The sequence below is a fragment of the Myiozetetes cayanensis genome, unplaced genomic scaffold (assembly GCF_022539395.1).
Source record: "Myiozetetes cayanensis isolate MyiCay16 unplaced genomic scaffold, myiCay2020 scf3, whole genome shotgun sequence".
NCBI classification, from domain to species: domain Eukaryota; kingdom Metazoa; phylum Chordata; class Aves; order Passeriformes; family Tyrannidae; genus Myiozetetes; species Myiozetetes cayanensis.
In genome coordinates, this window is record NW_026087521.1 from 48,599,099 (window position 1) to 48,612,521 (window position 13,423).

The window sequence follows — 13,423 nt, forward strand, 5'->3', positions numbered from 1 at the left end:
TAAAAAATAAATCCACAGAGGTCTTAGGATAAACACATCATCCACGGAGAAGACATCTTATCTCATTTTTCTGTCCTTGTTTTTTCCTCCCTCTAACACTGCAAAGTCTTATTTCATTCCTTATGCACCTTATATACAACCTAAGCACAATCTAGGGTGCATGGATATCAGCCTCTTTTGAAGACTGTATAGGCCAAATTTGTGAGACCATAGAGAATAATAATTAATCATCAAACAGGAAAGGTAGTCACGGTCAGAGTGTCAGAGCAGATTAATTCACCCACTGCCGAGAAAGAATGCAGGACAATAATTTCTAGAGTCACTCTCTGTCCTTGTCCCAGAAGGGGATCCAATAATGATGGCAGACTAGACCTGACCCATGTCATCCAGCCCAGGGACAAACCCCACCATGGCTCCCCTTTGCTGCTGACCTCTCCAATCATTCCATTCCATGTCCCATTGATCTTTTTCCCATGCTTGCCATTAGTCACCAAGTAGAGGTCATAGGTGAACTTGACAGACTTCGAGATTTTCTTGAGGATGTCAATGCAGAACCCCTTGCAACATTTCTTCATGTAATCTGGCTCCTCATCAGTTTTGTTCCTAAACCGTGACAACAATAATGGGTTAAAAGACCGGGAGAAACTCCTTTAATTCCCTTCTGTTGTCAGTTGGCATTCCCCTTCCCACAGTATAATGTGGACAGTTTCTCTTGTGCTATCTGTGCTGGAAGGCGAAGGGACACATTATAATGATTAGCCCAAAGGGGCCAGTCATGAATGGACACAGGACATGCTGGGAAAATGGAGGTGATTTTCTAAAAATGATTATCAGGTTATGATAGCATTGGCCCAATAGACACTCGACATTCTGCTGAGAAGGGAGAGCCCAACAGGAGCAGAAAAACCCAGTGGTGCATACTCAGTCACTATGCGCTTTTGGCAAGGGACCGTGTTCCTCATGCAGGTGCCACTTAGGGGGTCCACATTCTCCACAATGACAAATGGTGCCTCTTCCAAGGTCACGATACTCAGGTGATCATCCTCACGTTCCTCAGAGTCAGGATACAACTCAAAGCGTGGCCACACATAATACTTCATCTGCAACTTCTTTTCCTTCCATTTTCCCACCTGTGAAGACAAAACCACAAAAGTTGAACTTTTAGTTGTCCCATCCCTTTGCATCAATCACAGCTACTGCAGGACTGGAGGACCACTCTGGAGTACCCAAGTTCATAGCTCCTGTATGATGAGGACATTTCTGGAGAGAAGGCTCTGAGTAAGTAGAGGGAAGTAGAAAATGAGAAAGATATCTGGGCTGTCTCATCTCTGTGATGGTCTTACCCTCTGGGAGAGTGAGTGGATAACCATGGGAGTACTATAACCACAGTCAAACAGACATGACATCTTTCAATTTTCTCAGTCAAACAATAGGAACAGAGCTTGATGTCTCCTGAAAGGTTGACTTGAGCCTACTAGTCACAATAAGTATGGGGGAGGGGGCCTTCTAAATAAAAAAGGAGATACATACAAATGCTGAAACAAATGTCATTTTGAAACATAGAAGTTGAACCATTTCACTTGAAAAAGTCAAACCAGAACTTTTTAATTCCTCAAAATTTTGTCTTCATTTGTTTTCAGAGAAATTCATCAAAAAAATTCAATTTAGTCAAACTTGATTTTGCCCAGAAATAAATCCTTCTTCTGGAAAAAGACTGCCCATTCATAGTCAGGACTGAGTTCTTTCAAGAGACAGGTAACTGAAGAGGCAGATGTTCTGCATTTTCAGAAGTGTCTTCACAGGAGAAGAACACAGACAGAGATGCTTGTTAACAGTAGTTCTTGCTATCCCCTGCTAAGGCCTTACTGAAATACCTGCTCTTGTCCTTCCACAATGACTTGTTTACATACCCTGACTGGAAACAAGGAATTCTTTGTTTTTGGTTTTGAGACGTGAAAATTAAAACCAAAGAGCATCTATGATTTTTTGAAATCTTGCTATTTTTCTATAATTTTCATCACCTCCATAAATTTCCATTGCAATTTTAGTACTTTCTATTTTCTGTTTCCTAAGTGAATAGAGATCATATCTTCAACAGTCAAAACAAGGGGTGGGTCTCAGATGCCATATACCTCCTGCTACAAATGAGAGCTGTTTTGAAGCCACTAGAGTCCTTAAAGAGACAATACATGTAAGCACACCCCCTGCCCAGAGTAGACAATTTCTTGCTAAAAATTCCAGGAGAAGAAAAAACCTGAACATCAAATATACTTTCAACTACCAAAGTCTCATCTTTGTTCTCAATTTCCTGTCTCCCCATGACAGTTGATACTAATTAGCACCTTGGCTAAGAAGCTAACTGGGCTTTAGAAGGAACTTTCCTGCAGGATCCTCAAAGTAAACCCTCCAGGCCAGGGCTGAGACATGCTGATGTTGATGGCAGAGGCAGCGTGGGTGTGGGAAGCTTGCATGACTGCTCTTTGCCGTGTACCTGCTTGGTGGGTAAACAGAAAAGCTTCATTCCACTACAATCCAACACTCCTCCCACCACCCCCAAATTTCAGTCATTTATTTATTTAAATGACAGGATGGGAGGGAGAAGCACTTATTAAAAGCTCATTAGGTGTCAGCGGTTAATCTGCGAAACTCAAAGCCCAGCTGGGGTTTGGCATTTCAGAGCATCTAGAATTCACATAAAACACTTGTCACCTTCAAAACAAACAAACAAACAAACACTTCATCTGGCCATGAAAGAAAAATTCACTCTGGGGGCTTGTGGAGGGAGAAGAAAGGCAGAAGAAACACTCAGAGACAGCAGTTTCCCCATCCATCCCTGCAGCGTGAACAAAGCACCCCAGTGAGCGCAAGGCAGGGGGTTTGTAAGAACCCCCACTTAAGTGGTCAGGCAGGAGTTGTTTTAATTTTTAAATACACTTTGAGCATCAGGTTAAAGCTGGAAAACTGCACGCCTTATGAACTGGTGGCTCCTTATGTCCACAAAAGATAGGCAGTTGATTAGGGCAGCAGATGACCTGAACTCATGCTAAAATCTAAGCCTGGATGTGGACAGTGAATTTCTAAGGGAATAAAGAGCATATACTCACATGCTCACCCAGGGTCTGCTCAGCCCTGGACTTCCCACTCATTCACCAAGCAGGTCAATTTATCATCATCTGAGACAGATTTCTGCAGTACCACTTCAGCTCTCAAGTAACTGAGATCAAATCCCCAAAAGCAGTTCAGTGAAGCTACCAGACAAGCAGAATAACTGCACACACAGGGCACAGTAGGGACCAGTGATTAAGATGCTGCATAGAACAGCCCAGATTTCAGCTCAGGAACATTAACTTATCATAGAAATAAGTGGCTGATGAAAGAGACATCTTGCAGAATCTCAGCAGCACTTAGATATCTCAGTAACAGGCATGATATAACCCCCTAAGTGATAAATTAGATCAGATAGGCAAACCCAACCCATAATTACCCAGAAGTTCTCTGGGACAGAAAGGGGAGTTTATAAGGCTGTGTGCCAGGCACGTTTCACAGTGTTGTACTACATAGACAACATCGTGAAATTAGGGTAACAATGACAGTCTTGTCACAGCCTTCTGTGCACTGAACCACCTAACCTGCAAATACAGTAGCACATGTCCTTTCCTTATTATTCAAATAAAATCATTCTAAATTGTCCAAAGAGGAAGAAAAACAGGATGTAAGGAAATGTTCTGACTTGATTTTTCAGATCAACTATAGAATGTCTCAAGAATACATGCAAATATTACATTTCATTGCTAACCTGAACAATCAGACATGCCATATACCTGTAGACATGTACAGATACAAACAAGAAAAATCAGTAAAGCTTTGTGAATTAAAAGGGGGCAGACTTCTTTACATGCTTATGCATGCAAAGGTCAAACGTGTATTTATGTAGCTAAAGAAGGATGGGCTTAAGCAACATGTGGGCAAGGACCAATAATAAGAAACACCACATGTGCAGAGAACGGAAACAATGCAAGAGAAGAGGAAAAAAACCATAAATGTGCATCATATGTTAAATAATCTGCCATGAGAGGGAAGGAGCAATTCACTGTAGGGACAGAGGTTAGCAGAATTAAATGCCAAAGATTTGTCCAGGTAATGATGCCTACTCTTAAAGAATATAACCTACCAAGCTGTGTAGAGCAGAGCAAGGCATTTCTGAAGTCTCAGGGTATTTCACATTAACAGCCCATGAACTGTTATTACTTAGGTTTTGCTGAGTGCTTGCCTCAGCAAAAAGACAAAAAATAAACCATCCCAGGCATCCTACATATTGGTTACCCTGCAGTTTCAAGACACATTGGCTGTTCTCCAATCAGGGTCCAGTCATCCAAACTTCCACTAGAAGCCCTGGAAGGTCACAGAACCAGTAAAATTAAGGATACGAGGGATCTGTGGAACCTCCTTTCTAATCATATTCTCTAGTCCCTAGGTATGTTCCCTTATGCCAGGACACAGCTCTTAAGAGACAGAATTTCACCTTAACTTCTCCTTGTTCTACCTGTACCACATCCAGTCTTATCAAGAAAGTAAAGTCATGTTGTTTGGGGGATGCATTTGGAGGTGTTGAGGAAGGGGAGCAGCTAACTTTTACCTTAAATATAAGATCCTACTTTGGATAACAAGGTTGAAAGTAGAAGTCCAATACATTTGCAAAGAGGAAAGGAAGAGCTATTGTGAAACAAAAAGTTAATCATATATTCTATTTGTTTGTCTAACTACATAAGTTATCCCATGCAGACAAAAGATGAGATTGCCTATGCAAGGGGAAAACAAGTGGGAGCCTTCTGAAAGCCTTCCAACAGGCTGGCAAATTGCCTTAACCGCGGTATAATGCAGCCAGAATAAAAGAGTTCTGCAGTATGTTAATGCGCATCTTTAATGAAAGGTGTATCACATTAGTTCACTGAAACTGATTCTTAACAGAGGCTTTTCTTTCCTCCCAAGGGAATCTAAGGCTTGCAACAGCCATTTGTGGCAGATGTTTCTCTAACCTGTCCTTACACTGACAGAGAGACCACGGTCTCCACAAGCAGTCTATTCCGGTACTTAACTATCCTTCCTATTAAAAAGCTTTTTTTCCTGATGTCTAACCTAAATCTTCTTGCTGAAATTTATACCAGGAGAATATATTTCCTTATTCTCCTAAATGTGCTCTTTTCAGTGTTATCAGGTCAGTAAGATATTTATAACACAGAGGAGCTGATAGTCTCATTCAGTGGCTATCTTATTAGCTATACTGGCAACAGTAGACACCTGTTCAAGTGACTAGCACTCAGTCTCACCATTTACAAAATCCTTATCCAGATGGATAGGATGGACAAGTACAAGCTACTCCCATGAATTTTCAAAACTGTCTGTTGCAGCAAAGGCAGAAGTCAATCCCCGAGTTCCTTCTAATACGCCAAGGCAGGACTTCAAAACACAAGAGCATCTGGAGAAACCTCTAAGTAATGTCAACAGATGGAAAAATGAAACCTCCTAGAAATTTGGCTTGCAAGGTTTAGGCAGCAGAATACAGTTCTGGATTAAACCAGAAATGTTCAGATACATTTCTTGGGCAAGATACTCAGAGGCATTGCATAGGTATTTGGGGTGAAGGTCCAGAAGAAAGCCTGAACATGAAGCTGCTTGTTTTTCAACAGGCTGGTGGAGAACTGTGTTTAGGAAAAGTCTTTTGATAGTTATTTCATTTAGGCTTCTATTTGCACCATGCCTTGCACCACTCTCTTTTAATTTACAATCGTATCTCAATTCCTGCCACCCTTGATATAGAAGAAATAGAAAAGGAACAAAAGGGATTTGGTTTCATTTGCAGAATAAAAGAAAGGCTATTCCAAACTCACTCAGGACTTGAACTGTTTTCTGTATTTTCCCAAAAGTTCAGCATTTCCTTTCTCACTGTGGTTTGGTTTGGGAGGTTTTTTCTGGGGGGGAAGGTGTTGGCTGGGGTTTCCTTTTTTCTTTTTTTTTTTTTCCCCAGGAGCTGAGGAATTCATTCATTCAAGTGGGGAAGCACTAAAGCAACAACACAGAGCATGGACTGGAAGGCAGAAATTCCCTATTCCTCCCAGAACCTCTGTAACCTAATCTTCACCCTTGTGCCTTCCTCCACATTGTGTAAAATTGAGATAATGGCATGTTTTCATCTCTGGTGTGTACTGAGTAGATAAACACTGAAAAGGCCATGAGGCTCACAAGTAGTGTGGAAATGAGGAGACACACATGTGTGTTTAGAGATAGATGAGGAAACATATATAGCGTGTATCTGTGAATGGTGTAATTATGAAAACTTCCTGTCTTTAATCTTTGATGTCAGATGGTTAACTGGAAAAAACTTACATAACTTTTACACTTGATTTTAATACATGGAAAATGGAAGATCAAATATAGAAAAGGTAAAGGTAGGCTATTGGGCAGGGGGCAGAAAATGGGACTGTTAATTGGTAATGTAGATGATGGAGAAGCTCATCTAACCCCTTTGGGAAGTAGTGTGAGTCCAGGGAGAAATAAGAGTCTTGTCAGTAGAATTGGTACAGATCCCTACTGAGGACGTGGGTAAACCAGAACAACTGGGCAGGACCTGAAAACGTTTACTGCAGGAGTAACAGAAGCACCATAGAAATAGCAATTGTAACTGGGACACTGCCAGTGGAAGGAGTCATTGCTCAGGATACATAAAATAAAGGTAGACCTGGGGGATGCAATTGTAACCTTAATGCTGCAGTAGACTGTGAAGAAATAAATAATGCATAAATAAAGTGGAATCATTTTAGATTGAAATAGTTTTTTGAGGGCTGCTGCAAGATATTCCACCAGGACTGAACTACAGAGATCTACTGTAGCTCCACAGGCTTGGCTTTCAGTCTTGATAGAGGTGTCATCACTGCTACTGAAGAAAAATTTTATCAGGAACTAAGTTATTATGGGAGTCTTTAGCTTCATAGAGATAAGGTGGAGAAGAAATGCAAATTTTAACAGCAGAACCCTGATGTCTTTTTTTTTGATCTGATAGTTGACACGTTTCTTCACCTCAAAATTACTCAACAGGTAATGGGTCGTGATGTTTTACACTCAGTTTGGGCAAAACAGCGAGGTACCTTGCAGAAAAGCTAATTATCATAAATAACCTTGGATTGAGTGATTAGGGGAACAGAAAGCCTTCCTTAAAGAAGGAGATTAAAAAGCTTGTTTAACCTAGATAAATGAAAACCAAGAGGGGATATGACTGCTCTGTATAAATAAAGGGGGGACAGATACACAAGGGAGGGAGGAAAGTGATTTATAAGCAGGAAAAACAATGCTGGTACAAGAACAACTGGTTGAGAGGAAATTTACCTTGAAAATAAGATAGATTTTAACCATCAGAGGAGGGAAGTTCTGGAACAGCTGCCCAAAAGGAGCTGTGAAAGCAACTAAATTGGGGTCAAGAAGAAGCAGAACTGGTTTGCATAGGGCTATATGATTTTGCTACCTAGAGCAGAGGGATGGGACCAGATGAGCCTTTACGGTCCAGTGACTTCAAGTAAGCAGAAGCAAGAGGAGGAATTCCTCTGTGAAAAACCTTTTCCCACTGATTTTTCAGTCTGCAGATGTCAAAACTCAGTCTTAATCAGTGTATCTCTGTCACCCAGCTAACCAATGTGAACACAAAGACTCATGTTAATGGTATCTCCAACTCCTTGGCTCATACTTCCCTCATTCAGCAGCAAAACCTTCTCCAGTGCCCTGAGAAGAAAACATTCCTCTTAGCCATCACCTAAGCTGGTTAAATTATGACTCTCATACTTACAGCGCCCATTACCAAACTTAAAATTCCTGTGAGGCTACAGATCTGTATCTTTACATAGACTGGTCTACAGCAGGTGGAGAAGACATGCCATGGAGCACAAAAATCTCCTGTTTACAGACACTTACGGTGATTAATTACCCCCATAAGCCTAAGCAGACAAGAAATGGTTGCGAATGCTCCACTTGCAAAATTAATTAACACAAAAACAACACTCCTTCCTGAACCTCAAGCTCACCTTCCACAACCACCTGGGGAAGGCTGCTTTCTTGACTGCACCTGCAGAAGCAGGAATTGCTTCTAATAGCCTTTCAATTAAAAGTGTAGGCTGCAGGAGATGGTGCAATTTGCTCCCCTCTATTTATACAGCACCTAGCAAGTGCCAGAAAGAGAGAGGCTGAGCTTAGAATACAGACAGGGTGAGGTACTTGCTCTCGCTTTACCACTCATTTTGGGAATAAAAGCTCTTTGCAGAAACATGGTCCCCCAGCCCACTGAGGTCTGGCATTTACACAGCCCTTGCCATTTTTGCTGAAACATTTATTTCCTGGTGCATTTATATGCTTTTTGCAGTTGCTAAGGTCCTGTCCCCTGCCATGATTAGCCTGAGAAGGTTAATGAGGTATACTTTGAGCGCTTCTGACTTCTGCAAAGTCAGTGAACTATGGAGCTCCACTGATGTCACAAAAAGGTCAGAGCTGTGAGAACGCCAAAGAGTTTGCCTTGCTAAATCATTCCTCCAAGCCAGAAGGTACCAAGAGTTCAATACAGGCATAAAATTAGCCAGGATCACCTGATAGCTCCCTCTGGGAGACGGTGGTGTTCTTGGTAGTAGCATTAACTTGGTAGCCCAGAAGTGGTTCTGAGCCAGCAAGGCTGGCTCACGCAGGAGCAGTGTGATCTCCAATGGGACATTTTATCAAGGACCTCAGTGCTACCTGATTATACATAACTATGATTTATGGAAATGCAGACTGCAGTCAGCACAGGAGACATGAGGGGAGAGATTAGAGGAAGCTGTTCATGGTAGTGGAGGCTAAGATCTGAGTAGGCTGCAGAATGTAACTCTAAGCTTCTAGCATGACCAAATCAGGTGTTAGGATTTGGGAAGAAGAATTAAAACAAAATTTATATCTTAACAAACTCTGAAGACTTACTACCATCCAACATAACCCACCTCCAGCTAACAGGCAGTGATACCACCTGACTCAAATTCTTACGTAATAACATTACATTCTTAGAGACATCATGCCCTTCTGAAATGACTCTGTGTGAGGACAGGGGAGCTTAATACAATGCCCTAAACCCTACCTATATCAGTCTATTTTGATTCTAGTCTGGGATCATCTTAAGGTGAAAGAAGGTTTTATCTTGAGCATCTCTACTGCTCTCCTCTGCAGAACTGTAGGGCAGGGGAAAATGTAGCAGGGATACTGGTAAGATTGCATGTTTTGTGTCATCACAAGTGGTTCAGGCATCACAAAGGTTTTTTTAAAAAAATTATTTTTAGGTGCATGTATAGGCATCTAAACTCTTTATGTAAGCATTTTGCTGTCTCTAGGAGTGCATCCGCACTGTGCAGGTGTGTGTCTGAATCCAGTACGTGTCCATGCATGTAATGTCCTATCTAATGATTTTTCCCCTTAACTTTCCCTGTTGAGTTCTGGGTTTGAGTTCGATTTTGCTGAGCTTTCGTTTTTTTAACTCAGAATTTTCTTTCTCCCTCTAAGACATGTTACACAGAGGAAGGGATGCTTGCCAATTCACACTGCAGTCTGGGAGAAGGCTTAGAGCTTTGGCTGGTAAGTGGGTCCAGTACAGCAGTGTACTGACACATGTGCAGTGACACCAAGTCTTTACACTGAGCAAATGTCTCTCTCGGCATCTCTTAGTACCTAATGCTAAAGGAATGTTTAAAAATGAAGATGTAGAGGAAGGATAAAACCCTTTCCTTGTGCTGGGGCAAATCAGATGTTGAAGCCAGCCCCAGAAGGATTAGGAGAGGAGAAAACATGAAGAGAGAGGGGATGAGTTGCCTAAACTTCACTGTTGTCTGAGCTATGCAAGCAAGACCGAAGGTGCCACTTCTATAAGCATCTCCGAGAACACCAGAGAGATCCTTTTAATTTCAGCAAGGGTTGTCACAGACGCTGAAACACTTTCCCATCCTGCATACAGCAGCCAGAGCCCCCGCTCTTTGCCTGGCAGCCCCACATTGCCCCCATGTAGAGATGCACACCTGCCAAGAGCAGCACTGGCATGGCCGTACACACATTCCTCTGCAGAGAGACACGGGGTGCTCGACTCTTCTCTCACTGGTGGAAAGGGGAGGATCACGCCTCTTTTGGAGGAATGACAGCACATGGTGGAAGTCAGATTCCAGGGAAAGCAATTATAGAGCTGCACATTACTGTTTCTTTACCCTTCCCAACACTGAGAGCACTGGGCAAGTGATTGCAAATGCTGTCCCCTCCCACAACATAGCCTGTCTGGATCCTGGCTCTGGATTCACACCAGCATAGCCACAGCTAGCCCCAATGCCTACAAACCTCCAGGGTGCATGTCTGTCCCCTAAACGTGGCACATGGCAGGGAGTCTCACGCAATGCACCAGGGGCAGAGCTGTCCCAAGGGGTAGTCAACTGAACCCCTGCTTCAGGTTGCACAGATCTCCAGAGTAAAAACAACAGCTCTGCTGTGCACCCTGGTTCTTTGCCAGGTCTCCCCATTTGGCTTTGTAAAGGGACCAGATGGGAAGCAAACCTGTGGGATAGGGATAACCAGGGACACCCTTGCTGCTTTCCGTCCACCTCATGTGTGATTAAGGGGGCTGTTCTCTGTATTCTTGCACGTTTTCTTATCCAGTCTCCCTTACTTGTCTCTATGGAGAAGGCATGTAGACACCCTCATGACCAGACTCAGTTTCTCCCTCCTTCTTTCTTTTATTCACTCAGGTGCTCCCCAATAGACTCAGGGGCAGGGGATGTGGGTGGGGTAAAGCAGAGGCAACAGACATCCCCCACCTCACCTGTGAGCAGAAATGGATGGTGGTCCTGCATGCCTCAGCTCATTAGCACCTCATCTCTCACCCACCCACGGTTCTGCCTCCCATCACTGCTCTGCACCCACGGACACAGTTCCTACTGCACAGACCCGTGTGTTCTGACTGCTGCCTCCATCGTGTCTAGTCTGATGTCCCTGTGCCAGGACCAGTCAGAGAAGTGAAACCAGTGCAAGCAGTGGAGAAACCCATGGGGATGGGAGAGTAACTCTTGGGATTTCCCCACATCTCAGCTCCCACTGACTTAGATATGGACTGGGTCGTCCCCATCTCAACAGTGTCCAAACAATGGCTTCACCTCTGTCCTGAAATTAAGTGCTGGCCCAAGCCACAACAGTGTCAGCACTGCACCAGCCACATCTCCACCAGCAGTGTGCGTTGCTAGGGTACTTCTGCCTGTGCAGCTGCAGATCAACCCCTCATACAGGAGAGGCTGCCAGGTCAGACGGGTCCTCCCAGGAGCCAGTGTGGGCTGTACTCTCCAGCTGGATACTCTTGCCTTAGAAGCTCAAGCTTCAGACTTTCTGATGGATGAGCACTCCAGAAAGAGAACCCACAAGCTGCAGGATCCCGACCAGACCCACTGCTACAGCCAAGCACTGGGCTTTGCTTGAAAACCACAGCACTCTGCCAAGTTTGGGCAGAGCATAAGACAAGACCTGTCGGCTCCACCTACACCTTACAGAGAAGACCTGACTCTTGGATGGAGCCCACCAGCAGGACAACTGGTTCCTTGCACACTTGTGCATTACTGCCATGCTGGCTGTAGCCAGCAAGTGCTCTGTGAGCAGCAGGGAGTGGCTCTGCAGAAGATTTTTTTCTCCTTTCTCATCCCATACACAGGTACACATCCACAAACACACAGAGGTACCCCCAGCAGCAGTTATCCTAAGCTGATCTGGGTTTGGAGTCCAAGTGGAATTGCCAAGGGTCCAGCTGAGGCCATCTGGGCTGCAAGGCATATCTGTGCAAAAGGAGCACAATCAGACACAAGTACTGAGAGAGCGAGAGCTAACCTTGAAACCAGTGATTTGGAAAGGACAAGGGAACCTATGTGTTTGCCAACCCCAGCTAGCAAAGAAGAGTTAAGCCAAGGACTGTTTTCTTGGGAGCATGGCCTCAGACAAATAAAACGTTCCCCTTCTCTCAGCCCTGATGTACCTCAGGCACACCTATTTTTTAAAGATACGTCTGTCACTTTGTGCCTGAACATGCCAACACAAAACAGATTCTGTGCTATTTCCTTTCTGCAGCCCAAAAGTAGGAGAGGGCATTGCAGAGGCAGTCTTGGAGACATAAGACGAAGCTAAGACTATTAGCAGGTTGCAGAATGTCTTTTGTGATGTATTTAAGTCCACATATGGAATGATTTCTGTCAGTCTAGAACTAGCTGGATGACTTTAAATGTGTGTGTACTGTGTAGTTACCTCTGCTATAAGGGGAGTAAGCAGTAAGCCTGTAATTAGGTTCTCTGACATCTTCCATTACAAGAGTCTTCAGGCCAGTTTCCTGAGAAAATCCAACAGATATCTCCATGTTTTGCAACAGGGGTTTGAAGGTCAGTAGGGAAAAACCCCTGAGGCTAAGGACATGATTTTTAATTTGGCCCATCAAATTTCATTCACTTAACTGCATCACAAACTGTTGAATAATCATCATTTCTTGCAGAAATCCTGGCAGACAGTCCAAACAACAGCTGAGCATAAATGTTTTCAGAGCTAAACCCATCAACTCAGTAAATCAGTAGGGACACCCTGACCAACACCACAGTAAGTACAACAAACACCTCAGCTTTAGCAGAGCAAGAGAAAGGCAAATGTCCAATCAGACTGCCCACAAAATGTGGACAAACACCATCCAGATTCTCTTCTATCTGTTTAAATGTGCCTCACTGTGAAAAGGTCACCTGCACTCCACTATTCAGGATGCAGAAGAAAGGCAAACCAGTTTGAGCTTTCATGACCGTCTGTGAAGCAAGTACAAGTTAGTCACTGGATTAAACAGAAAGAGTCAGTGCTGAGGGCTCAGCATGCAGGAGAATGAAAAATACATTTCTACAGAAAAGATTTTGTGTTTTCCCCTTAAAAACAAAACAAAGCGCAACACACAAAAAAACCCCACCACCAAACCATAAAACAAACTACATTAAAGGTAATTTATTTAGGTTGAAGCATTAGGAAATGGCAGGTTTACAGATCCCTTTTCAGCCTTTATTCCATCCCACTTGTGTGTGGACATTTTGATTCAAGTCTTAATTAATGAGTGCATGCAACTCTCTCCATGGGGTCCCTCCCTCAGTCCTTGTACTTCAAAGAAACTTGAAGGAGCAGAATTAAGGTGGCCTGGAAAACAAGACTGGCATTTCCTAGCTTGATTTCACAAGCTAAAAATTAAATCACTGTTCTTTTATTTTCTGTATGTAATTGCTTATACAGCTTGAATGTGCACGAGCTATTACAAAACCAATAATGGGGCCAAGAAAGTATCAGTGAAGATGGAGAAAGAGCTATCCATGAATTACCAAGAACTGGC

The 13,423-nt window shown here is 43.3% G+C and overlaps 2 protein-coding genes across 5 annotated transcripts in view; one reads left to right on the forward strand and one right to left on the reverse strand.

Annotated features, from left to right (window-relative positions):
- FAM234B (family with sequence similarity 234 member B) overlaps positions 1-13,423 on the forward strand; it is a 406,169-nt gene that overhangs the window by 230,370 nt on the left and 162,376 nt on the right. The gene's annotated exons all lie outside the window — the stretch shown is intronic.
- The window catches only part of GRIN2B (glutamate ionotropic receptor NMDA type subunit 2B), a 208,339-nt gene that overhangs the window by 31,928 nt on the left and 162,988 nt on the right, over positions 1-13,423 (reverse strand). For all 4 annotated transcript variants that reach the window (XM_050325278.1, XM_050325279.1, XM_050325277.1 and 1 more), the window contains 2 exons: positions 922-1,130; positions 432-603 (listed from right to left, as the gene is read on the reverse strand). In XM_050325278.1, coding sequence (XP_050181235.1) covers positions 432-603; positions 922-1,130 — 381 coding nt within the window. The remainder of the gene's footprint in view (positions 1-431; positions 604-921; positions 1,131-13,423) is intronic.